The 26,211-nt window shown below is 40.5% G+C and overlaps 3 protein-coding genes across 4 annotated transcripts; 2 read left to right on the forward strand and 1 right to left on the reverse strand.

The window, feature by feature from the left end:
- Nucleotides 1-949: 949 nt before the first annotated feature.
- ankrd9 (ankyrin repeat domain 9) lies at nt 950-2,929 on the reverse strand. The gene has a single exon (XM_067478771.1). The coding sequence runs from the start codon at nt 2,789-2,791 to the stop codon at nt 1,979-1,981; it is 813 nt and encodes a 270-aa protein (XP_067334872.1). The 5' UTR covers nt 2,792-2,929; the 3' UTR covers nt 950-1,978.
- Nucleotides 2,930-6,924: 3,995 nt separating this feature from the next.
- Nucleotides 6,925-11,711, forward strand: rcor1 (REST corepressor 1). Of its 2 annotated transcripts, XM_067478765.1 has the most exons (13): nt 6,927-7,581; nt 7,671-7,730; nt 8,292-8,372; nt 8,491-8,543; nt 8,632-8,793; nt 8,882-9,000; nt 9,163-9,229; nt 9,311-9,361; nt 9,489-9,632; nt 9,718-9,795; nt 9,876-9,933; nt 10,042-10,292; nt 11,245-11,711. In XM_067478765.1, the coding sequence occupies exons 1-13, from the start codon at nt 7,392-7,394 to the stop codon at nt 11,287-11,289; spliced, it is 1,359 nt and encodes a 452-aa protein (XP_067334866.1). In that variant the 5' UTR covers nt 6,927-7,391; the 3' UTR covers nt 11,290-11,711. The 2 variants fall into 2 exon arrangements, with proteins under 2 accessions (XP_067334868.1, XP_067334866.1); XM_067478767.1 differs by lacking the exons at nt 9,311-9,361; nt 9,489-9,632 and having other exon boundaries at nt 6,925-7,581.
- A 464-nt stretch (nt 11,712-12,175) lies between these two features.
- traf3 (TNF receptor-associated factor 3) lies at nt 12,176-25,555 on the forward strand. The gene is made up of 14 exons (XM_067478762.1): nt 12,176-12,522; nt 17,423-17,570; nt 17,672-17,837; nt 20,228-20,279; nt 20,381-20,485; nt 20,682-20,846; nt 21,187-21,267; nt 21,354-21,428; nt 21,524-21,616; nt 21,697-21,837; nt 22,113-22,290; nt 22,412-22,755; nt 23,433-23,624; nt 23,779-25,555. The coding sequence occupies exons 2-14, from the start codon at nt 17,426-17,428 to the stop codon at nt 23,812-23,814; spliced, it is 1,773 nt and encodes a 590-aa protein (XP_067334863.1). The 5' UTR covers nt 12,176-12,522; nt 17,423-17,425; the 3' UTR covers nt 23,815-25,555.
- Nucleotides 25,556-26,211: the final 656 nt, after the last annotated feature.

Raw genomic sequence — 26,211 nt, forward strand, 5'->3', positions numbered from 1 at the left:
CTACATCTGCTAATATTTACAACACTGTACAATGGTTCAAACTGGTTCTGCTGGTTCTAACTGGTTTTAGAAGTTATTTTAGGTTTGTTCATTCTTGTTTGCTATAATCAGGGATGTTAAAGGGACATTTCACTCCCAACTAATTTTAAACTGGTCATAAAACGTTCCAGTTTAGTTTTAGTTCTGAGGAAATTAAAGAGACATTGCAGCGAAGATGGTCCTTGATTGGTTCTAACTGGGAAATGTATACTTTATACTAGTCCTAGTCTAGTATCCTAAAGAGACATTTAATTGCTGAGGTACACCATACTCCGGTTACTTTAAACTGCCTTTGAGTCACCTTAATTTTCAACTCTGTTTAGTTCAGTTTAATCTGGCTTAAACTGGCTCTTGCTGGTTGTTGTTTAAGTCTGGTACCATTATTTGTGTTTTATTCTTGTTCACTTTTAATTTGTTTTATTGTAGCTTCACTTTTAATTTTTATCAACCGTCAGAAGCAACTGACGGTCAAATGGAAACCGGTTTGAACCAGTTATTAAACTGGTTTCCATGCTGCCTTTGATCCTCTGGTTTTCCTTCTCTTAGCAATATTGCCCCAAGTACTTGCCCCACCTGTCTCTTTCAGTCACCAAGACAAGAAGCAAGAGCCATGCCCACTGGGAAAACCTGTAAAAAATGTAAATGTAGTAATTTAATTAATTCAATGTTTATTTGTCGGAGAAAAAAGTTTAAAGATTAAAGACAAAAACTGGATTTTGATGGATCTGGAAGGGATTGTAGACCTCCAGTGCAGTTCAGGTTTGACTCGGCTTCACCATGAAAGTGTTCATTTTATGGTGATGTCATCCAGCTGTTAGCTGGTTGGTTGGATGTTATGCTGCTAACAATAGAAATTCAGTGTAACCTCATGTGTTGTGATGCCATTAACTTAATAAAGTCGTTCAAACCCTGAAGCATGTGGTCCAGTTTATTTGGTACAGTATGGGGTGCCCTTACATGCTTGGTGTGACCCTGGATATGAATGGAAATATCCACATCTGCACACCTACAGGTGTCCAGCAAACTAATTATCTAAAGCTTTGATTAAATTATACGAAAGGGATAAGTTCAAGTGTTTCACAACAAAAAGACAAAAGTCTGAATCATGTAAACCCAGTTAAATTATTGACATATAATTATTAAACTCTAATAACTCTAATATAATTTGTATCTGACTGGTTTCTTCTACTACAAAATCTGGTTTAAAATCATTTTGCTCCTGAGCAGTCAGAGGCAGCTGGTCTGCCTATGAGAGGTCTTTCTGTCTTTATGCCCCCCACAACACACTTGTTAGTTTTCTACTTCATGCTTATATCCTGTGGAAAACAGAGTTTGGCGGGACAATCCCTTCCACCCGCTCTACCAGAGGAGACACTAGTTTGGACAGAATTTGCAGAAGAGTGAGATGAAGACGTTCAGGTGTTTGTTTGTTTTTGTTTTTTTTTTGTGTGTGTCCATGACCATAAGATTTTACGAGGTCTCAGCACTATCTGAACAAAAAAACATAACCACATGAGAGAAACATTTCAGAAACAGTTCAGGGATTGTTTCCGAAATATAATGAAACAAAGCTTTAAATATAGATGCAGTTTTCAATAGCTCTTGTTCTGCATTCATCAGATATTTCCGTTTAAATCACATCCTTTCACATTTGAAATCTTTAAGTGAAACAGGTCTGTTTCATTTTTCAATTTTAGGATCAACAGGTTGTAATAATTTCTCCTTTAACATTGTGTTGTTGTGACATTTAGAACTAACTTTGAAGTAGTGTACTCAAATTATTTACTGGAATAAAAGTATCAGTACATAAAACATAAGATTTGAGGTTCCTTCCCTTGCCGACTCAGCAGTATCAGTCTTTATTTACACGACTATTTACATCAACAAGATGTCCAATCAAAGCTGTCCTGAGATGTTTCCGTGGCGACAGATGTTACTCCTAGCTGTGCAGCTGCAGAAAGTCAGGCAGGGTGCCGATCTGATCCGGTCCAGACTGGGCCATACACCTGAGAGCCTGCAGCAGGAGAGGGGGCGGCGCTAGACCGCACAGCCAGTTGAAGACTTCATTTCCCAGCAGGCTTTGCCAGCGCTGCGGCTCCTCCCGCAAGTGGTGCAGTGGCGGCGGTTTGGGTAAAAACAGCAAGAGAAAGTCCAGGCAACGCTGTGCGCGGCGTCTCTGCGACGCTTCGCAGGAGACGAGAATCTCCATTGCTGCGTCCAGGCCCGTGGGCGTGGCGCCGTGAACCAGCAGCAGCAGCAGACAGTCTGTTCGCGACAGCTCCACCGCCAGCTGCACTGCCGTTTTCCCTGCATCAGCCACATGCGAGCATCCACTGCAGCTGTCCAGGTATTCCCGCCGCTCGCCTTGTGTGTCCTTCAGAGTCTCCACCATCATGGCCAGGATCGATACGCGGTCGTAGCGCACAGCCACGTTCAGGTGCGGTGCTCCGCAGCTGTGACGGGAGCAGAAGCTGCAGCGTTGCGCTCTGAGCGCACTCGCTGAGTACCTGTCCAGCAGGTACTGCGCATAGTCCTGGTGGTCGTGCACGAGTGCGTACAGCAGGGCCTCGGATGGCAAAAAGGGTCGTGGACCTCTGTCCTCCCAGCAGAAGACCTCCATGCTGCGCATGTCCTCCAGCAGCCAGACCGGCAGCCGCTCCCTTACCGCGCAGTAGAAGGAGAACACCGTCCGTTCACACTCCCGCTGAGTAGAGGAGGAGAGGGACAGGTTAGAGGACAGCAGCCACGGCATCAGTAGATCAATTAAGACAAAGAACTGATCCTTGTTCAACAAACTCCCAGTCAAACCTCGTCATCTGCTCCTCCACATTTTTATAGCCGCTGTCCCCTTGCCCTTAACCCACCCCCACATCTGACTCCTCAGCTGCTTCAACTCCATGTGTGGATGTTTGTTTTGGGTTGGAGGTCGGGGGAAGGGGGTGGCGGGGGCTGGGCTGGGCTGGATTAAATGTCAGACACCACTGACATATTGAACATAGCGTTCTTTAATCTGCTCTGCCTTCGCTGGAGTAGAAACATCAGCTGATATTTTATTAACACAATTATCCAAGTTTTTATATTCTGAAGCAAATCTACTTAAAATTTCTAGTTTTCATTGTCTGAACTTAGAAACCAATCTCTTTTGTAAGTGAAAATGAGTTAAAGTTCTGCATTTCATGCCTTGTTGTAGAGATAAAACACATGGTGGAAACTTCACTACGGGATGTTACTTTTCATTCAGGGTGCAGCTTGTGATAAAAAAGTTTTTAATTATAAACAATAAAATGTTCAGATTTAAAAATGAAATTTTACAGCAAATAAAGTTTTATTGATGAAGCAATTGATAAAAACACCTGTAATGACTGAACCAAATAAATTATATTCAATTTCTTATGGAAACAAATGAAGAATTTTTGTTGTGTTAAACTTGTTAAATAATTGTATTTGTAAAGAAAAAATGTGAAGGTTTCAGTTTAAACTGATTTTCTATTGAAACTCATCCTCAGTTACAGCTGTGAATAAACTGTGTGACTACATGAACCATGACCCAAGAACAAATATCTGATATACACAAAATATAATTTCATATAATGGAACAATACAATTCATATTTACTGTCAACTACTTTAACCTTTGATACTTCAAGTAACTGATAACATGAGGAAACGTGATGGAGACACCACCTGCTGCTCACGCTCTGTAACTACACCCGTTTCTTTGTGTCTGCGCATCCGAATCAGCCTGGGAATCGAGCCAACAACACGAGTTGTTTGTTTTTCCTGTGGGAGAAACTAAATTAAGTTGTTTTATGACAGTCACTTTATAGACAAAGAAAAAATAACTTTTTCAGCATCTTTGTCCTGTTTCACTTTTGCAGGTGTTAAACTGCTTCTCATCATTTAATTTTATTTTAGCTTGTTCTTTTTTCAAACAATTACTCGAAAAACTAAATTAAACTATTTAAAAAAAAATTACTATCAGAATCCAGTTTGTTTGAAAAGGTGTTGACTGAAGCCAAGCGCATTACTCATTCAACTCAAGAGAAAATACCTCATCTAAAACATTTGGTAACCAGTTTGCAACCATTTGTTATTTTTAAGCATTCTTTTAAATTGAAATAAAGTTTTATACATTTATCAAATTTTTAACTTTATGCTGTAGTTTCACCCCCACTACAGACAAACAGATTTTTCCTTTTGGTTTCATTTGGTTTTTCAATTATGCAGGTTCCCCATTATTATTTTTCCTCTTAATCTGAACAGTTTTTTGCCTTTACTTCCACACCAAATGTCATGTATGAGTGAATCATAAAGCATAGAGGAACGAACACAACATTTCTAAGATGATAAATTACAGTCGCAATCTTTCATGTTTTCATTACACACCCATTAAACATACAGAATAATCAGTCCGTCAAACTTTATTTATATACTTTCATACAGCTGAAGCGTGCCTTACAGATGATTGAAGACTCCCTGTTGGTGGCTCATAAATAATAGAACAAACTACAAACATAATTATTTAATAGCTGGATGAATTCTTTGCAGTCAATGTCTGCCTGAAGCCTGGATCCAATGGATATCATCAAATTCAGAGCAGCTGCTGCTGGTTTGTGGGTCTTTCTGCCCTCAGTCTTGTCTCCGGTGAGTAAAAAGCTGCTATGTTGGGGTGACATCAGGTGACTTATTTAGACAGTAATGAATATATAATTTATTTTACTTCACAAACTCTTGGGTAGCTTTTACTGTAGGTCATAATTTATCTGGAATTTTCTTCATCCTGCTACTTTTATCACCAATCGGGTCATCAATAAACCCTGAAGATGAGCTCTTCTTTTCCTTCTCCATATCTTTCTCTTGCATTTTACTGTTGCTGAGCTGTTGTTTTGGTCACTCACAGTGTTTTTTTTTTATTTAGGAGCAGGTTAACATCATCCACCATCCATGAGTCATCCATATCTAAAACAGTCATGTTATGCATGGCAGGACTCAAGGAGAAAGCCATTGCTTTTCAAACTGTGTTTCAGCACTGAGCAGTACAAAACTGTCAAATGTGGGTTCACATTGTCCACTGCATGTCTCTGTAATAGGATTGTGTATTTGGCTGATGTTATTTTGGTCTTTGGCCCAGGCCTGAGGGTTGAAAGGGTTTACAACGTTTTAAGTGTGTTAACAAGCACTTTGGGGTTGATATATTATAAATTAACTTGAATTTCTTTTTCCAAGCCGTCCGACTTGATTTAAATGAAATATTTTTTAGATTTAGATATTCATCAGTCCATGGGGATACATGTGGAGAACCATGCACCTCCACAAAAACATCATCCCAATTGTGAGTATGGTGGAGGGAGCATCATGGTTTGGGGCTTTGCTGGTACTGAACCTGGAAAACTTGTCCTTGTGAACGGAAAATGAATTCCCTAGTTTCTGAAGGTCTCTTACAGGATAATGTCAGGGTGTCTGTCTGCAAGCTGAAGCTCAGAAGAAGCAGGATGGTAATGGATGATGTAGCAGGATAATGACACTAAACATAGAAGTTAGACACAAAATCCACCTTTTGGAGAGGATGAGTTGGAACTCAATAAAGAGGCAGTGGAATGAGCTCAACAGAGCCATTCACACCAGATGTCTTAAGATTATGGCTGAGCTGAAGGAGTTCTGTGAGGAACAGGAAGCACTTGTTTGAGATCACTGCCACCAAAGCTGGTTCAGCCAGTTACTCAAACCATCACTGTGTATGTTTAACAGTTGTGTTTAATAAAAACATGACAGATAATGTGTCTGATAATTATGATGCCCATAAAAAGGATTTCTGTACATTCTTTCTACCTACAGTGATAAAGTTCGTTTTAAAATGTGCCAAACAACAAACTTTGTTTTACTTCTATTCTATTCAGATCTTTCCCTGAAAAAAAGACACTCATGTCATCAGCAAATATGACAAATTTCAATACAGCGGATGCTTTAGAGATGTCATTTATATATAAAATGAACATCTTAGCTCTTAATACTGAACCCTGTGGAACTCTTTCGAAGGTCTGATGTTATTTGTGTTTACATACTGATAACTATTATAGTGTTAGATCCTCATCCAAGAGCTTGTTATCCTCCTAATACTATGTTTTTATATAAGAATAATTTTAACTAATTAGTTAATTCATTAAATTTCCATGCCAGTTAAAACTGGTTACAACAGGTTACTATCATGTATTACATAATATCTCTCATTATTACCCTGTCAATTGAATTAAAGGTGATCGTTCATGGATTTATTTTTTAACTGTATCAATTATCTATCAATTTTGACGTGCATTTTACAGTTTGTCATCCATGGCTCACTCTTGTTAATGTTAATTATTATTATTATTATTATCCTGCTGTGATCTCTCAAAGAACAATGTTAAGTAGGTCAACAGATATTTCTACATTTTCCATTTCAGCATAAAGCGCTTTTCCAGTTTAATGTCATTAATTCTGTTTTAAAAGTTTGAATTGTGTCAGGGTGTGTCAGTGTCTTACACACATGTTCTGTTATCATTGATGATTTATTAAAAGTCAATATTTCTGCAGATTAATTGTAACTGGGACTGAAGTTTGATTATTGATCACTTCCTGTGTCTGAACTGATCATGTCCATATATTTTCAGCTGCATTCCACAGACAGAATGAAATGTACATGAACATGTTGGATCAGAGGACCGACCCAAAACTGCTCAATGATGTAAAATGGTCCTGATTATGTTGAGGCTCATGGACTGAAAAGTTATAACCACGCTTAATAAACACTGGGTTGTAGAAATAAAATTAGATTTGATCATCGCCCCGGAAGGACCAGAAACCGCATAACCAGTCTACCCAGTCCGCTGTGCGATCCCGGCAGTTTTCCGGGTGACCTGTGATGGCAGCAGAGTTCAGACCCGGATCCAGCTCGGATCGATCAGACTCTTTGCCTCTCTCTCTGTCTCTCTCGCACATACACAGTTCGCTGTCTGGCCGACCGATTCAGGTGCTCGTGTTCGTGACAGTGTTCGGTCTGTCAGTGTTCGGCCGGTTTGATCCGGTTTCTTCTGGTTCCGGCCGCTTGTTCCGGAACTTTTTTGATTGTGTGAAGCTTCAGTCTCGCGTTAACTGATAGCATTAGTCCGTGTAGTTTCTGTTAGCTTTACCACCCGGAACATTTCCGCTGCGGAGTCTTGGTTTCACATAGAACCCTCTGCTGCAGTTCGGACCGGAGTAATAGCGCAGCTCCGAGACTAGTTAGCCAGGTCGGTTAGCAGGGGAGCTAAACTTCCAGGCTAAGCTTTAGCCGGAGTTAGCAGTTAGCAACTAGCCTGGTCTTCCTTCGTGCTCCTCATGCCGGCGATGCTGGAGAGAAACCCGGAGGCTCCGGGGAAGAGGAGAGGCAGAGCCCCAGCGGGCGGCGGCGGCAGTGGCACTGGAGTGGCACCGAACCCCGGCGGGAAAACCCTGTCCGGCAATGGAACCAGCACCAACAGCTGCTGGGAAGAAGGAAGTTCAGGCTCCAGCAGCGACGAAGAGCATGGTGGGTAGCCTCGGTCGCTGTAGTACTCTGAGAACTCCTCACTACTCCTGAGTACTGCTACTGAGTACTTCCGTGTACTGTGTGTGCAGGTGGGGGAGGAATGCGGGTTGGACCGCAGTACCAGGCCGTGGTTCCAGATTATGACCCAGGTATGAGACTTAAAACTGATCGTTAGCCTGGAAGTGGAGTGGTAGCCTCGAACAACAGGAGCTCGAAACTACGTGATCCTGTTTCCAGTTCCTCAAATTGCTTCCAGCCCTTAAGACCATGTCTTTTGGTGGTTCTAACAGAACAATAAACCGAACTGAGACTAATTATATAATTGCATTGACATAGTTTGTAAATTATTTAAGTTCTAGTTCTGTATGACTGACTATGGTTCTGATAAAGTAGGCAGGTCTTAATCCTATTCTTCTTTAATTTCTGTTTAAATATTGCTAATTATGAAATAGTTTGACACCACAACGAGTTTAACTGGTCTTATCTCTGTTATTTATTCCAGACTGAAATGGGTCTAATGCAACATGTATGCGTGAAGTTTAAACTAGGCCAGTACTGAGGTTCTGGTCTGTTACAGAAACACTAGGAAGAGCATTCAAGATTCTGTTAAGACTTAAACAGAACTCCTGATATTTAACTGTGTGTTTGTTTGTGTTTTTGAATGTGTGTGTGTGTGTGTGTGTGTGTGTGTGTGGGGGGGGGGGTACCAGAAGTGGCCAAGGCAGCTCAGGTCAGAGAAAACCTTGGGATGTTGGTTTGGATCCCCAGCAGCTGCCTGAACCAGACTCAATGTAAGAAACTCAGATTTTAGTTTTGCACTGTATAAACTGTCAGAGACACAAACCTGACATTTCTGATGTAAAAATGTGAATGTAAATCTTCTGTAAAAATGTAAAAATTCTGTTGCAGTGGATGAGTACGTCACAATTGCTAAAGAGAAACATGGATATAACATGGAGCAGGTGAACTACTTAATGTTCACAGTCAAATATAGTTTACCTTAGTTTACCTGTGCATACGTGAGGTAACTGGTGCATACCTGTGCTCCAGGCTCTGGGGATGCTCTTCTGGCACAAACATAACATCGAGAAGTCTCTGGCTGATCTGCCAAACTTCACTCCGTTTCCTGATGAGTGGACAGTGGAGGACAAAGTCCTGTTTGAACAGGCTTTTAGTTTCCATGGGAAGAGCTTCCACCGCATCCAGCAGATGGTTTGTCATCAGTTTAACAAGTATAATTGCATGAGTGAAAAGGGTACAGAGTTTGTTCTGCTGTGTAATGTAGACTGTTTCTATGCAGTTACCTGATAAGTCGATGGCCAGTTTGGTTCGGTTCTATTACTCCTGGAAAAAGAGTCGCAGTAAAACCAGTCTGATGGACAGGCAGACCCGCAAACACAAGAGGGAGCGAGGAGATAGGTGAGCTGCAGCATGTACAGGCAACACGTCAGATAACATGATGGGTCACACAACAGGCATTGGGCAAATAACACGGTACCAATTCATGGAACAGCACAGGCAATACAAGTAAAATGACATCACGCGTGTGAACCTTACAGGCGAACTGTGTTTCTGTTTCAGTGAGGATGAAGCTGATGATGGAAATTTACCAAGTGACTCTGAGTTCGACCAAAACAACAAGAAGGAGGTGAAACTGTTTACCAACTGTTGTCTGACTGCTCGCTCACGGTTTGTTGAATGTTTTTTTTTTACAATTTACTGGTTTCAGGTGAGTTCTGGATCTGAACGATCAGAGGTAAAACCAGCAGCAGGACTTAAGGTAAAAACATCTAAACACATGCAATCTCTTACTCTCTTTCTGTAGTTGCAGACAAGTGGTGTCTCAGCAGTTGTGTCTGTCTGCAGTAACCTGTCTCTCTCTCTCGTCTCTCTCTCTGTACTGGTAGACAGGTAAAGCGTCCCAGCGAATGAAGAAACGTCCCCCTAGAGGAATGTTTCTGAATCAGCAGGACGTCGTCTCTCTGTCATCTTCGTCTGCTCAGGGACTTATCAGACACCTGGACAGTCAGCTGGTTTCCATCAAGAGACAGGTGTGTCTACCTGTGTGCTCCACCTGTCCCCTCATCTGTCTCTCTCTTCCCTTTTGTCCTCTCTCACCTCTCTTTCTCTAACCAGATTCAGACAATCAAACAGACAAACTCGGCTCTGAAGGAGAAAGTCAGCTCAGGAATCGATGAGTTCAGGCAACCTGAGGTAACCATGGCAACACAGCAACTGAGTGGAAATTTTGCTCTGCGTAGTAACAGCAACTTGTTGCTGTGTTTTTGTTTTAGGTGAATCAGAAGTTTAACACCCGTTGGACGACAGAAGAGCAACTGTTGGCTGTACAAGGTAACACGTTAGCTACCTTTGTCCATGTGGACTGACACACACCTGAGCTACCTGTGACCAGGTGAATGGAATAATTAGTGACTTTTGTTCTCCTCCAATCACATGCAGCAATCAGGAAGTATGGACGGGACTTCCAGGCGATTTCAGATGTGATTGGTAACAAATCGGTGGTACAGGTGAAGAACTTCCTGGTGAATTATAGACGCAGATTCAATCTAGACGAAGTTCTTCAGGAGTGGGAGGCAGAGCATGGGATGGAGGGGGGAGATAGAGGAGGAGAGGAGGACAAGGCAGAAGAGAAGATGGAGGTGTCTCCTGCTGAGGAGGAGGAGGAGGTCACTGTCAAGGAGACAAAGGAGGTGAGCAGAACTTCACTGCATACTTAGAATCCTCAGATTGTACTTCTTATTCGGGTGTTTAAAGTGCTACTTGACAAACACTGAGACAGAAAACTAGAACCATGTTTCCAGAAAAGTTGGGACTGAAGGAATCTTTGCCACTGTGTTGCAAAACCTTTTGACAAAACAAGTGAAGAGAATAGCTGCTTTTATTTTGTAATGTAAATTTTCCTCATTGATATAGAATAGTTGATATAGAATCTCATAATGTTCCCAGGTTTTTGACAGGGTGGGAGAGATTTGGACTGCAGAGAGATCAGTTTATTACCTGGATTCCTTTACTTATGACCCATGCAGTTTCCAATACCTGCAGAAAATTTTGATTTGTTAAGTCGTTGTGTTGCTGAAATAAACAAGACATTCACTGCAAAGACATTGTCTGTTACTCTAAAACCTGTAGACACCATTCAGCGTTAATTGAGCCTTTTGCAGATGTTTAAATCACCCCTGCTGTGTTCATTACTTCCCCCACAGTGGGGGTTGGACTAACTCTAACCCTGCAGTGTTTCCATCAGAGTCATGTCATTCTCTGCTGTTTTTTATTTATCTGTAATCTCTAAATGTTTTAATGATATTCTGTACTGTAGAAGATGAAATCCCCAAAGTCTTTTATAGTTTTATGTTGAGACACATTATTCTCAGGGTGTCAAACATAACACACTTTTTGATGATGATGCTCATCTTTACTTCTAAAGTTTATTGTAATGTACAATTTAAAAAATAGTTATTAAATGATTTGCAAATCTCTGCATTGTTTTTGTTTAGGTTTTACAGTGTCCCAACTTTTTTGAAAACTGGTTTTGAGCTTTGTGCTTAGAGAAATTATTAGTATTATTGCCAGTATTAATTATTAATATTAGTTTTCTCACATGAGACTCAACTAAATCACTACTGTTTCCACTTTGTCCTGTAGGACTTGTCCTCTGTGGTGGACCCCCTGAAGTCTTTGGCCTCCTGAAACTCTTTAAGGCTGCCCCTTGACGATTTAACCACGTCACCCCTGGTTTCTGGTCCTGCCGCTCTGATTTTACATCATTTTATTTTTTTTCCTTTATATTTGAGTTTTTTTGGATCAGGTTTGAGGTTTGGATCATGAACTGCACCTCTCATTGTGGTCCTCACATCTATGGACCAATCAGGAATCAGGCCTCACCTGCCAAACCAATGTTTATATTTTCTATCTTTAATCTGCTTTAATTTGATTTTGCCAGGTTTTCTCTTGTTGTGTTTGGGGATGGGGGGTTTCAACTGATGCCGCCATGTAAGATGATGTCACTCAGGTAGGGGTGCACTGTCCTGATTTCATCCTGATTTTTTTCCCCCTCCCTACTTTAAGATGTTTTAGACAAGCGACAATAAAACCAAAGTTCATCAATTAAATTACTGTTATTCTCATTTCTTTTTCACTTATGAAAAACCTTACGTAAAACGTAAGATTTTAAAGGCAGGACTTATTCTTCGAATGGAGTATTGTTCGATCACAGCATTAGTCCTCCTTTCAGAGGGAATGGGTTAAGTGTGATCCGCCTGTAGCTGTTCATATGAACAATGAAAACGTTACATTTTTATAGCAGAACACAAAAAACAAAAACAAATGTGAGCTATTATCACGCATCTTAATTTTCTTTCCGGATCCGCTTTTGTTTTTAGAGCTTTTTTCACAATGTCCAGTTATTTCTGTCCACCTTAAAGCCTTTTCTCATCGGTGGATGATTATTTAACAAATAAATATTTACTGAACTGAAAATAACACACACAGTCTGCACACACCAATCAGAGAGAAAAGAATCAGTAAAATAAACTTCATATACCGTTTTCGGTGAGAGAAAGGCCGGGAGATTCGATTCCTCGCAGCGGTCTGTAGAAAACAGCGCCCCCCGGCGGACTGGCTCTGTCTCCGGGCAGCTGGGGGATTTCCTGGGCGGAAGCTGCGGAGGGGGTTTCCAGTGTGATCAGCCCGTTCTCCCCGCTGGATCTCTGAACTGGATCCCAGTGACTTATCTCCCTTACACAGACACGGGCCACGGATAACGCGGAGAACCTTGAACCCAAACTCGGACCATGAGGAGTCCGCCTGAATCCCGGAGGCTCGGAGGTAGCGGCAGCAGCAGGTTGACGGTTTGAATCCCGGAGAGAGTCCGCCAAGCCGACGAGCTGCTGAGCCGAGCTGTGGCCTGCCGAGGAGATTCATGTGAGTCCCATAAAGGAAAGAGACCTAGTAGAACTTGTTATAACCTCAGCAGAACCTCGACAGAAGCTCAGTGGCAGCCGGTGTTAGCCGTTGTTTAGCCGGTGTTAGCACCAGGTTTGTCCCCGAGAATCCAGGTCGAAGCTAACGATGCTAACAGTCCATTAGCATTAGTGTTTACACCGGAGATCGATTCCGAGTAGAAAACGACCTGAGAGACTTAGACAGACAGAACCACGGCAAAATACTGGTTATTTAACGGTAAAATAATTAGTTCAGTTAAATTACCGTAGAATAAGAAACTAGTCAGACCCGACCAATCAAACTCGGACCAAACCAAATACAAATTAAAACCGAAATCGTCTGTGATAATTTAACCACGATATTACCGTTTTCTTCTGTTACTAATCTCTTAAAATCATCTTAATGTTATCGATGTTTTTAGTCAGAATCAATATTGTTGCAATTTTCTCATTTCTACGGATGTTATATCGAATAAATCAATAAACAGTAAAAACTAGGTTTAAATAATAATTTTGATTACTGTTTCAACCTAAAGTGATTTGTTTCTTGATTCTTTTTATTAACCTACATTAACTGAAGATTAAAAAATAAACTATAAATCACTTCACTGAAAAATTAATTGGAAGACGTAAAATCAAGGATGAAAATAATCTTATTTCATTGTTCTACATCCAGTGTAGTGACAGAGACACAATTTTTCAAAACATTTTAAATCTGGTACCTCCCCTACAGCCCCTCTGAAGTCCCAGTAAAACCTAATTCCTACTGGTGGGGGCAGTTAAGGTGGTACTGATCCAATTTAAGACTTGACATCAAACAACAGCCTTCCACCTTAAATCAGTCCTGTACTGAACTGGGATGTTGTAATAGCAGAAGTCCTGAAAAATGAAAAGTTTTTCCAGCATTTCCATCAGAAATAATTTCTTATAAAGAGCACAAACATGGATCAGAGGGACTACCTCTAGTCCAGAGTCCAGCAGCAGGTTTTTTACTTCACTCTAAGCTATATATGTCGACGAGGGCGAGACCAGATTTTATCTGACAGACAGTGATGAGGAGTTGTATAGATTAATAGATTGATTACTGATCAATTAGATGAATAATGTGTTTTTTCTTCTAAACAAAACATTTTTGGGCTAATGGTTTTCTCATGTCTTTTTTATTTTGGCAAAACAATAAATGTATAATGGAATTATCACTAATTGCTAAACTTGACCTGACAATCAGTGAGGATGATACAGAACAGTTCAGATGTTTATTGACCATCAGCTGATCAATCAGTGAGTTGATGGAGAGAAAATTTGTCAACAACCATCTTTAAAAATTGATAATTTGTCATTTTGCCTGAGGAAGCTTTTCTGTCTGAGCTGGTGTGTTATGAACCATGTCTGATCTCGTTAAGCTCTTTGAGAATTCAGAAATACAGTTTAGTATCGGTAATTATTATAATAATTAATAATTAGTAATAATTATTGATGCATTCTGCAAATTTATTAGATTGAAAGCAACGTTTTATTTTGATAGAAACACATGAAATGTAATTTCTGATAAGGTTTAATGATTAGTTGTGTGATTGGCTGATGGCTCCTGTGGATCAGTCTAACTGGTGTGCAGGGATCGTTGGCTGAAATGTGTGAGTGATTTTCTCAGTATCTCTGCAGAAACTCAAACTGAGAATGAAACTGCAGTTGCTGATTCAGGTTATAGATCTGCCCAGTCTTTTTCACAAAATAAGTAAATCAATACATGAAGAACTGAGTGAGGAGTTTTTCTCTGTTTTTAAAGAAAATTAGGCTGACATTTGGCTTATAGTTCTTTGACCAGCAATAAGCTAAATTACTGATGCAGGTCTAGATTGATGGTGATTGAATTAAATCATTACTGTCCTTTTAAAAGACGTTTAAATTTTTTCTGCTAAAGAAAGAGACCAAAACTAGAACCCTATTTGCTCAGTGTCTGACTGCAGAATCAGTATTTATTAAATGTGGGATGAAAGTGGAGAAAATCATGGGTTTGTCCTTTAGTCATTTTCAGATGTTGCATGTCACAGTTTGAGTCTGAGATCAAGCTTTGTCAAGTCAGAGCTCTGCCAGTGAGTCTGTGCAGGAGTTCTTTACTCTGTTTGACTGATTGTATTGAACACGTGACCAAATGTTACTGAACTTTTTCTTCTGCTGCAACTATTGATTAACTATTGAGTTGTGGGTCTGATTTATGATCACCGAACTGAATCCTCCTGATTCTGTGACAAACCTCTGAATAATGCTGTGAATCAGTGTTCAGATAGGGCTGGTACACACCGGTATACACCACTGGGACTACAAATTTACTGAGCGCTTATATGACCAGAGCTCCAAATGTTTTCTCACTGTAAAATCTGCTCTGCCTACCTCTGCTTGTGTCTATAGCTGACAGAACAATGATATGAAGCAGAGCAACACCAGCTCCTGGTGTTTCTGCATTGAGAACTCCCTGTTCATTTGTACATTGATTTAATTTACTGACAACTTTTTTTTTATACTGTATAAATCATTTCTCTGTTTGAAGGCATGTGTGACGACAGACACTTTACACTGTCTTTGATAAGAGATTTTTGTAGCATCCTCACCTTATTTCCAGCTCTCTTGATGTTTTCTCAATGATCACGTTTTATTCTTGAAATGTCTTTGAGTAAAAATACTGTTGTAGGATGTTACTGTGATGATGTGATGTTAAATGTATCCAACGCTCATGTTTGTTTTGATGTCCTGCCCCACCTACCTGCACATCTGACTTCTGGCCTTTTCCGCTGTTCCTTGTCACTTTGCCCAGGACAGATCCTCATGGTCCTGACTCTCTCCCAGTACCTGTTTGAGTTTCCTAACTTCACCTGTTCTTTCCGGTATCTGACACCTGGACTCTGTTTGCTTATTTGTTTGCCTGTTCGGGTTTGACCCAACAGTTTGTATCAGAAACTTTCCAGAGTTTATAAAACAGGGTCAGCTGCTGCGCATGAGGAAAACCCCATCTGCAGCCGAGAGTCCACTTTCTGTTTCATTTAGTACCCCCCCACCCCTCCACACACACACACACACACACACACACACACACACACACACACACACACACACACACACACACACACACACACACACACACACACAGAGTCTGTCCTGAATGACCAGACCGACCAGAATAAAGGTGTTCCTGCTGCTCTGGCAAATATCACTGGTTCCAAACAGTGTTCAATTACACTGACAGTTAAGGTGCAGTATTTATAGATGACAGTAGATGACTTATTGTTTATTTGACAACAGAACTGAAGCATGTCGAGCTCGGCCCTGTTGAACACCTGGAAAAAACCTTTGAACATGCTGTGGATGTTCAGTGAAGCATTTAGGGCTTTTATTTTGAAATACTTTTATGTGCCTGTTACAGTGGAAAAGCCCCAAACTTCCCAACAGCTGAGTCCTGACAGGAAGTGATGTGTTTCTGTAAAACAGCTGATTGTGTGGTCTTGGTGAAAGTCAATGGTCACATCTCAGTGTAATAATATTTACACGTCAGTCTCTTTGTCAATTTTAATTTTCATATTACTTATAAATGTCCCTCTTTTTAGAACAGATTCTGCTCCTTTGGTCTTTAAATGTCTTTTAAATTAGTTTTTCTATTCTAAATTTATTTAAATGAGAATCAAACCCATCAAACAGCTTCAACATTGTTGTTGTTTTAATTTGTATTTAACTTTTATTTTATCAAGAGAAGCTCATCGATATTAAAAGTTTTAACAACATACTTTAATATATAAAATGAGAGAGAATGAAGTGTGAAAGTTTTTTTTAAATCAAATTTTAAGTACTTTATATGACCTTTTGTAATATTCATGAATCCAACTCTTATATCAAACTTTCTTATCAAACTTAGTTTTTTTCCCATCTTTTTATAAGTAATATGTGCTCTTACAGTACTGAAAAGAGTTAAACTGTAAGTAGTATTGAAAGTGTGTTGAATATATCCCTTAACTTCGTCTATTTTCAGTCCTTCAGCTAATGCTTTTGCATTGAATCTGTATCCTCTCCAGAATTGTAACTGCATGTTTTGGTGTGTTGCAGTATTTTAATTATAGGTAATTGCTATTCAACATCTGTTGCTCTAAATTGAACGTGATTTACTCAGTTTAAGTCACCATTGCTTGTGGTACACCCAAAAAACTCACCAGAGTGACAAAGATAACTCAACACAGTAGCATTGAAACCCCACCACAAGTACTTTGGCCATGTTATTGCAGAGCAGTTACACAGAAACATAGGAGGATGAGTGTAAATGCTCACAACAGCATGTAGATTTAACACAGAAAGATAAATCTACCTTAAAACTAACAAATAAAAATGCAAATGTTCTTGAAAACCAAGCCTTTTTCTAATGTCTCAGCTACTTTCAGCATTGTGCTTTCAACTGGATTTGCTGATGTTAAAGCACTGAAGCATTATTGAAAGTGCTAAGAAAGAAGCAACTGACCATTTGAACTCCTTTTAGTACACTTTCAGTGTTCACAAAGTGAACTTTTTCCCCTACATATAAGGAGTTGTTTTCATTTAAAACATTTATTGGATCATTTACTTTTTGTGGTTTAACAAAAAGACCATTTGCAGAATAGGGTCAAAACGAGGTTCAGAAAGGTTCAAAGTTATATTCGTACAGCACCAAAACAAATGCACACGTACATAGGATTTGTGTTGCATAATGCCCATAGAGTAAAAAAGAAAACGTTAAAACTGCCACAAAAAAATTATTTCCTCTAAAAAATTATCCACCAGCTCATTAGTTAATTCAAGTTCATTAAATAATTCGTTAGTTGGTCAAATGCCTCTAACAGATTAATTCTCCTCCTCTTCCTCAGGTCATGTCAGCGGGGAGGAGTGCTGACGGCAGGGAGGTGCAGATTCCCCTCCAGCAGGTGGCACCCCTATCTGTTGCCCCTCCAATTGCCCAGCCCCCTCAGCGCCCAGCCAATCCCTGGCCTCCAAGTGACCCCTCAACCTCCCAAGGTAATCTCAACAATGGAGGCCAGTATCAGAGTAAACAGTGAAAGAATTGTCAAGTTCAGTCACTGACTGTGTGACTAACCTCAGGTTTGTGTCTGCCTCAGGTGTCCCTGCAGGTTTCCTGCCTATCCACGGAGGGTTCCGGGATCACTTTGTAGAGCCTCCAGAGAACAAATATCGGTGTGAGGAATGTGGTCTGGTCCTGTGCCAGCCGCGGCAAACAGAGTGTGGACACCGCTTCTGTCAGAGCTGCATCAACAGTATCCTCAGGTGAGACTCACTGGTACAGACAATCAAGTAGAACTGCAGCTGATTCTGAATACTACTGCTGCTCCCTCATTTCTGAATCTCGCTTCTTGCTGGATCTGGTTCAGACACCCACCCTGAACCAGTCTTTGCCATCTCTGCCTACGGGCAGCCATCACATCAGTCAAGCCTGTTTCACATATGAACTCCAGACAGTGCCAAAGAGATCAGCCTCGGACATTGCCTGGAGTTGCGTTTCACACAGTGCATAAAAGTCAGACGTGTCTCATGGGAGAAAGATGCTATGACAGTTGGCTGATTAAAACACACTCATTTGCTCACTTTATATTCTCCTCACTATTTGGGATAGGACAATGTGCTGCACGCATAGAATCATGCACATTATCTGGACTTTGAGACCTCGCAGGATAAAGCCCAGATAATCTCAGGAGCATTAAATATTTACATTCTCACAGACACCCCCTTTGGAAAAAATCATGAGAATTTCAGGATTCAAGTGAATATGTGAAAGAGACTTAAGATAGCTCAGTCCCGGGTCCATTGGACTGAGCTGAACTGAAACTGCTTCTGCTGCAGAATAAAAACACCTGCATATGACACCAAGTCATGTCACTAAGTCATATTATGTTACTTAATAAACACTGAACATAATGTCAGTGATTCCCCTAAACAGATCGCTGCTGCTGAAATTTCACATGGTTCATTGTTATTATTCACAAAATGGATCGTAATCACTTTTCAACTCAAACATTTTTTTTTGCTAAAACTAAGCTTCTCTACTCAGTTTGCTCTACAGATTCTAGCTAGTTTTTGGAACTTTACCCCTGAGTTGCCGTGCTACACGGGACTTCTAACCGACATGCTGGTAAACATATACAGTGGAAAAGATGCACTTAATTAAAAACACTGACATATTATAGGAAAGATCGCAATCGAAACTGTTAATTGAACTAAAACATGAGAGTAACATTTGAATTTGGTAGATGTCGACTGTAACTCTGGACATAGGGTCCAAAGAGGTGTCTAAGTAAGTGAAGTAGGCCATCATCAGGTTGAAAAAACATTGTAAATGGCCAAAACAACAGTTTGAAACATTCTTAAAAAGAAGAAATTAACTTGGCAGCTCAGCAACAGCAAAATGCTGTTCTGTCCATGAAGTCAAGACAAACCTTCCTCATCAAGAGGAAGGTTTGTCTTGACTCATAGACTGTCAAAATCTGCAGTCAAGAGACGGCTTTGTGAATAAAATGCAGAGGCTTCACAGCAGGGTGCAAACAACTGGTAACACTCAAGAACAGAAAGGCCGGACTAGATTTTGTAAGGAAACACCTATGCAAGCCGGTCTTATTCTGGAATAAGATTCTTTGGACTAATGAAATCAAGATTGATTTGTACCAGAATGATGGGAAGAGAAAGATATGGAGAAGGAAAAGAACAGCTCAGCATCAGAAGCATCTGTCAAATGGGGTGGAGGCAGTGTTATGGTGTTTATTGATGACCTGATTGCTGATAAAAGTAGCAGGATAAAGAAAAATTCCAGAAAAATAATGACCTAGAGTAAACATACATTTGAAGCTACCAAAGACTTTGTAAAGTAAATTAAATGATATATTCAATACTGTCTAAATCAGTCACCTGATGTCAACCCAACATAGCAGCTTTTTACTCACCGAAGACAAGACTGAGACCCACAAACCAGCAGCAGCTGCTCTGCATTTGATGATATCCATTGGTTCCAGGCTTCAGGCAGTAATTGACTGCAAAAGTTTGTCATCCATAAGCCAAATGTCACCGTGGTCTGGACGATCATGAACATGAGTACACGTGAACTCAAAACAAAACTGAACCTAAATTTTACTGCTTTGTTGTACTGCTATTTGATAATAAATCTCATTCAAACTTACATTATTAAAACTAGATACTGTTCACCATTAACTAGGGCCAAGTGTTCAATGTAAAGGAAAATATCACTAGAAAAGCTGTTGTTTTAAAATTTAAAGTTATATTCGATAATAATACAATAACTCCTGTAACAATTAAATCTTATTTCTATATAAATCTACTTATATAGTGCTTTAAAAACAACCAGGAATTGCAAGCACCAAAGTGCTTTACAACAGATAAACAGAATATCCTGAGCAAGCAATTAGAGGAAGCATAAATGCATGAAATTTTAGAAAGATAAAAACTATCATAAAATAATAGAAACAATAAAATACTACATTCTAAATAATACATTCTACATATTAACACTCATGGTAACACTCACAGCACTGTGGACATGAAAAACCCTACCTACTTTATAATAATTCTGAGGATATTTTGTTTCTCTGTGTGTGAGTGTGTGTGTGTGTGTGTAACTCATGAACTTATTGTCCTTTGTCCTCCTGCAGTCGTCCAAACCCTGTCTGTCCAGCTGACATGGAGCCTCTGTTTAAAGACAAGGTAGGAAGGAAGTGACATCATGGAACAGAGGATAATTATTGCACATTATTGGTTGATTTTTTTTTTTTATTAGTTATTGAACTTCCTTTGGTTTGTTTCAGATCTTCAGAGACGTGTGTTGCCATCGGGAGATCATGGCTCTGAAGGTTTATTGTCGCAGTGAGGCTAATGGCTGTCAGGAGCAGATAAGTCTGCATCAGATACCTGTGAGAAACACTTTTATACACTGTTACTGTGGCAACACAGAAACCTACTCACTGATGCAGGGTGTCCTATTTAAAGCCCACATTGCTTCACAAACCACTCAGCCATCATCCTGAAATATTGATTAGGGTCCATGACGATGTCTAGAAATTATGATACCAAGGTCTGTTTGTTTGACTCTCACCTGTCCATCTGCAGGATCACCTGAATGTGTGTCCGTTCTTTGAGGTTCCGTGCCCTTTGGGTAAATGCAAAGAGCGAATGATGAGGAAAGAGATTCCAGACCACCTGAGCTGGAAATGTAAACACAGAGAAACCACCTGCGAGTTCTGCATGACAAAGATGCCCCTGACTGACCTGCAGGTAACATATGACATCACCGCTGACATGACTCCTGACCAACCTACAGGTCACAACAGTTCCACTAGACTAGTTGCAAGTTCTAGAAACTTGTTGCAAATGTCTGGGGACTAATTGCTGAGTTCTGGGGTCTAGTTGCAGAAATACGGGGAGTTGTTTCAGAGGTTGGGGACCGAGTTGCAGATGTTTGGGGACTAATTGCAGAGGTGGGGGGACTAGTTGCAGACGTCTGAGGACTATATGCAGAGGTGAGGGGTCTAGTTGCAAAGATATGAGGACTAGTTGCTGAGGTCTGGGACTAGTTGCTGATCTCCTGACCAATAAACCGCTGGTCTATTTTCAGAAACACAAAGAGACAGTGTGTCCAACGTTCCCTGTGTCATGTCCGAACCACTGCTCCTTCTCCTCTCTGCCCCGAAGTGAGGTACTGACCCAGTTTATTTAGTTCAGGTTGGTTTTTCTCCCTCCAGTCTTGATTATTGGTGCTGATAGGGGTTTCTTGTGTTTTAGTTGTCCAGTCACCAACACGACTGTCCCAAAGCTCAGGTGAGCTGCCAGTTCCACCGTTATGGCTGCACCTTTAAGGTAACTCCTCCTCACCTGTTTCCCTCTGTGTGAGTACTGTGTGTATTTAATGGTTATAGTACATAATGTAAATATTGGGGTGGTTTGGGTTTCAGGGTTTAAACCAGGACATGAGGCAGCATGAGTCCACCTTCGCAGCTGAACACCTGAGAATGATGGCCACTAGGAACTCCTCATTAGAGAACAAGGTAACCATAGAAAACAGACTGAGGTAGGCATGGCAACACATTAAAGCTACGTAGTTAATTTTTTACCTGATGATCTTTAGGTAGAGGATGTAAAAGCTGAACTGTTGGAGAGGTACAAAGTGCTTCCTGCTCTTAGCAGTCGTCTGTCAGAACTGGAGAACCAGAATGACGAACTTAGAGAGAAGAACCGACAGATGGAGCAGAAACTGGCTGCAATGCAGGTACTTGTACCTCATTCAACCAAGGCAAGGCTGTTCATTTGTGGTATGCCTTTCATGTACTATGGAAGACAAGTAAAGTTTTGTTTCTGTGCAGTAGCCATTTCTACACTATATGTAGTGCACAGCAAGTCTTATATTTAAATGTGGGTGGTGGCAATAAAAAATTAAGGTGTGATGTTTCAAATTAATGACATCATTGAACCTAAAGACACACAGTGCTAGACTCAGTGGTTCCTTGTTTAAACTTGGGCCTACTCATGTCTGTCTTTCTGTAGAAACTAATGAGCTCTCACTCAGAGAAACTGTTGGAGGTGGAGCTGGAGCTTCGTTCTCTCCGGGTGCTCAGAGACGAGGTGGAGAGCCTGAGAGGAACGCTGGAGAGTGTACGGACGAGGCTGAATGCTCTGGAACAAGGGGGACGCAGCGGAACTGGATCCACAACACACACACTGGGTTAGAACACATACATTGGTCTAGGAACTAGCTGCAGAAATGTAGGGGAGGTAAAGGGACTGGTTGCTGGGGTCTGGGGACATGCACACTGGATCAATAATAAATGTCCACCTCTCTGTAGCATCCCTGGAGACTCAGTTGAGTCGACACGACGACATGCTGAGTGTCCATGAGATACGACTAGCTGACATGGACCTGCGTTTTCAAGTGCTGGAGACAGCAAGCTACAATGGGACTTTGATCTGGAAAATCCGTGACTACAAGAGACGGAAACAGGAAGCAGTGGCGGGAAAGACACTGTCACTGTATTCACAGCCGTTTTACACCGGATACTTTGGATATAAGATGTGCGCCAGAGTTTACCTGAACGGAGACGGCATGGGCAAGGGGACACACCTGTCGCTCTTCTTTGTGGTGATGAAGGGCGAGTACGATGCCCTGCTGCCCTGGCCCTTTAAACAGAAGGTACACTGAGTGGTTTACTATTACTGGGTGACTTTTTCACTGACTGATTAATCACTGGAACTGAAGGATTCTGTGTTGCTGAATCTTCTTGTTGCAACAGACCTGTCCTTTTAGGTCTTTTTGACTGAACTGGTTCCTTTCATGTTGGTAAACACCCTGAAATGAACCAACTTATTTCTAATGCAGGTCTGTTGTGTCTCACTGGACATAATGCAGAACTACAATGGTAGATGGCGTGTTATATTTATTTGTATTTTATTTGATCAGTTTATTTGACATGGACATGTACATTAATTCACATATCTGTAAATGCACGAGAATTAGCCATATATATATATATATATATATATATATAGAGAGAGAGAGAGAGAGAGAGAGAGAGAGAGAGAGAGAGAGAGAAACACACACAGGTGCTTTGGGGGGGGTTATTGTCTCCTTCTGGATTGGAGTGTGCGTGATTTTACTTTTTTGGTCTAGAGTTTTTTTTTTTTTAATTCTGATGCTGTCACAGTTTTCAACTGTTTGGCTTTTGTTCCCAAAGGAACCCAAATTTTAGGTTACAAACATTTTGTTAACATTCTCAAAATTTGTTTGCAAACAAGAAGGAAATGGTTAACTGTCAAAAGACTCTATCTGACTGCATGTCTGCCTGTTTTTTGTGATTATCTTTATGTCAGGTGACCCTCATGCTGATGGACCAGGGTCCATCCAGGAAACACCTGGGTGACGCCTTTAAACCTGATCCCAACAGCAGTAGCTTCAAACGTCCTTCAGCAGAGATGAACATCGCCTCTGGTTGTCCCTTGTTTGTGTCTCAGAGTGTCTTGGAGACGGGCAATTACATCAAAGAAGACACCATCTTCATCAAGGTGGGGAATAGTTACAGAGGTCTGGGAGCTAGTTGTACAAGGCTGATTACTAGACGTAGAGGTCTAAAAGTAGTTGCAGATTGGTTGGTCTAGTTTAAGAGGTCTGAAGAATAGTTGATTAATACATTAGACATTTTGATTGATTTATCTGCAGGTTACGGTGGATACCTCTGACCTCCCTGACCCATGACATCGTGTCACCTTTGACCTTGCTGGTCTGAGATCGGCTCACCTGTCCATGCCCTGTGGAGCAAAGTTTGATGGGAAAGTTTGTGCTAACAGCACCACAGAAGAAAAAATGTCAATCAGTGACTGCAATGTGGTTCCTTCTGTGATGGGCTACAAAACTGTGTGTGTGTGTGTGCGCGAGTGTGAATGTGGATCAGTGTTGCCATGACATCACATGGTGACATCACTGAGAGCCAACTTGGCCATCGCAGCCAGGACGTTGTTGCTGCTTGTTATTGATGCCATGCATCAAGCTTTAGTTGCTGTTTATTACCCGTTTACCAAGGCATGGTTGGAAACCCAGGTCTGCCACACAGGAGCTCCAAAAAACACATCAGATCATTACAGACCAGAGGGAGAACAATAATTGAAGGCGAAGGTTGAACACAGTCAACATATCTAATGTTAGATTTTCCAGTTTGTTTCTAGCCTGGTCATTGCTCATATGAGTTCAATTTTATTTAATGATTGTTAACTTACCAATTTATCACAACACTGATTACGTTTGTTTAAAATTGATAATTAGTGAAAACTCATTCTTTCACTGACATCTGAGTCAGTTAGTCGGCAAGTTCACAATCCAGGACCAGAACCAGGTGATACCAGACATGGATCTTTTATTACAAGCTTCTAACCTCTGGACCTGATCTGAATTAGAATTATGGCATAAATTCAGAAATTAGTTTAAAGTAAGCAGACCTGATGCAGAATTATGGTGATTACAGAGTACTAGAGTCCAGAATAAAGGCCAACAGCGTTTAGTAGAGCTGCAGGAGTTCCTGTGTTTCCTGAGAGTTTCTGCGGTTGACGGAATAAATCAGATTCATTTGCACAGTTTAATGTTTGTGTGATGATAAAATAAAGAGAAAACAAAGAATTTGTTTTTCTTTTTTTGAAAAGTTTGGGGCTTTGTTTTTAAATATAAAATTTATGAAAATATCTCAACAGTATGTTTTGTGACTGTTGTTCTTTTTAATAGACTGTAGTAGACACAAACAAACACACACTAACAGAAAGTCCAGGTGGCAAAGGCAGAGTTCGGAGACTGATGTGGAATCAGTGGAACCAGCAGCTGCCTGAAGACAGGGATAATAGTTTTTGTTCTTAATACAAATATTTACTATTCTTCTAGGTTTTGATAAATATTACATTTTGTTTTAAATAATTATCCTCCAAATGTCTGAAATGTTCTATATGTTCATGATCAGTTTTATTGTTACTTACAGATTCGTAATTGTATACTTTAGCCTTGGTGATGTAAAATAAGTGGACAAACAGTAAATGCTATAGTTTCACGTCAATATTAAATATACACAGTGTGCTTTGATTTATATTTGATTCAAATAGTGAAGATGATGGTCGAGGTCTATAATGTTAAGGACCTGCAGTGAATGAATTGGGATCACTTTCTGTCAGAGATTGTCTACAGGGAAATTGACACTAAAGACAAATTAAAAGCGCATCAGATCCAGGTTTTCCTTTTTTTATGGTTGCTCTTAAGAGGTCAACACAGTGGATCATCTGTACCATCTCATTCTGTCCTCTGTCATGCCAACTCTCTGCATGTCCTTTCAAATTGTCTGTGAGCCTCCTCCTTCTCCTATCTGATACAACCCTCCCTCCTCTGCATATGTCCAAACTATCAAGTCTCACTTTTCTCACTGTAAGTCACTTTGGATAAAGGCGTCTGCTAAATGACTAAATGTAATTGTTCTTTGTCTCAAAACTGTACTGTCTGTCTATTATACTCATTTCTAATCTTATTCAATTCAATTCAATTCAACTTTATTTATATAGCGCCAATTCACAACAAAGTCATCTCAGGGCACTTTACAGAATAAAGTCAAGATTATAAAGATATATAAAGAGAACCCAACAATTCCCCCCTGGAGCAAGCCATAGGCAACAGTGGAGAGGAAAAACTCCCTTTAACGGAAGAAACCTCCAGCAGAACCAGGCTCAGGGTGGACGTCATTGTAACTCTAAATTAAAATCACAGCATCTTCAACTCTACCCAGACATATGAATGGATATGTTTAGGGAATCCACAGATGGAGAATAAGTAATTCCAGAGGCAACGGGCAACCTCCTTTGCTGACCACTTCCAAGAGAATGCATGAGCCAGTCTTAGAAATGTGGTCTGTGACAATCAAAACATCAATGCACCTTTTCTTTGTTCTTTCTTACTTTGTTCAGCAGTCAAAAAATCAATGCAGATCAGCTCCATAGGTTCAGAGGTGCTTATGCTTTCAAGGGGAACACGATAACTGGGCTCTGGAGTCTTTCCAACTACACAACGGAAACAATTCCTCACATGGTTGATAATGTCTCCCCCTCAACCTAAAAGAAAATCTACCTG

This window comes from Channa argus, chromosome 16 (genome assembly GCF_033026475.1).
Source record: "Channa argus isolate prfri chromosome 16, Channa argus male v1.0, whole genome shotgun sequence".
Lineage (NCBI taxonomy): Eukaryota > Metazoa > Chordata > Actinopteri > Anabantiformes > Channidae > Channa > Channa argus.

Bases quoted from the DNA above. Each gene is read 5' to 3' on its own strand.
- rcor1 (XM_067478765.1), top strand. From the start codon at position 7,392: ATGCCGGCGATGCTGGAGAGAAACCCGGAGGCTCCGGGGAAGAGGAGA. The intron at 8,373-8,490 runs GTAAGAAACTCA...ATTCTGTTGCAG, and splicing joins CTGCCTGAACCAGACTCAAT to TGGATGAGTACGTCACAATT. The intron at 8,794-8,881 runs GTTTGTCATCAG...GTTTCTATGCAG, and splicing joins TCCACCGCATCCAGCAGATG to TTACCTGATAAGTCGATGGC.
- ankrd9 (XM_067478771.1), bottom strand. From the start codon at position 2,791: ATGCCGTGGCTGCTGTCCTCTAACCTGTCCCTCTCCTCCTCTACTCAG.
- traf3 (XM_067478762.1), top strand. From the start codon at position 17,426: ATGTCAGCGGGGAGGAGTGCTGACGGCAGGGAGGTGCAGATTCCCCTC. The intron at 17,571-17,671 runs GTAATCTCAACA...TGTCTGCCTCAG, and splicing joins TGACCCCTCAACCTCCCAAG to GTGTCCCTGCAGGTTTCCTG. The intron at 23,625-23,778 runs GTGGGGAATAGT...ATTTATCTGCAG, and splicing joins AAGACACCATCTTCATCAAG to GTTACGGTGGATACCTCTGA.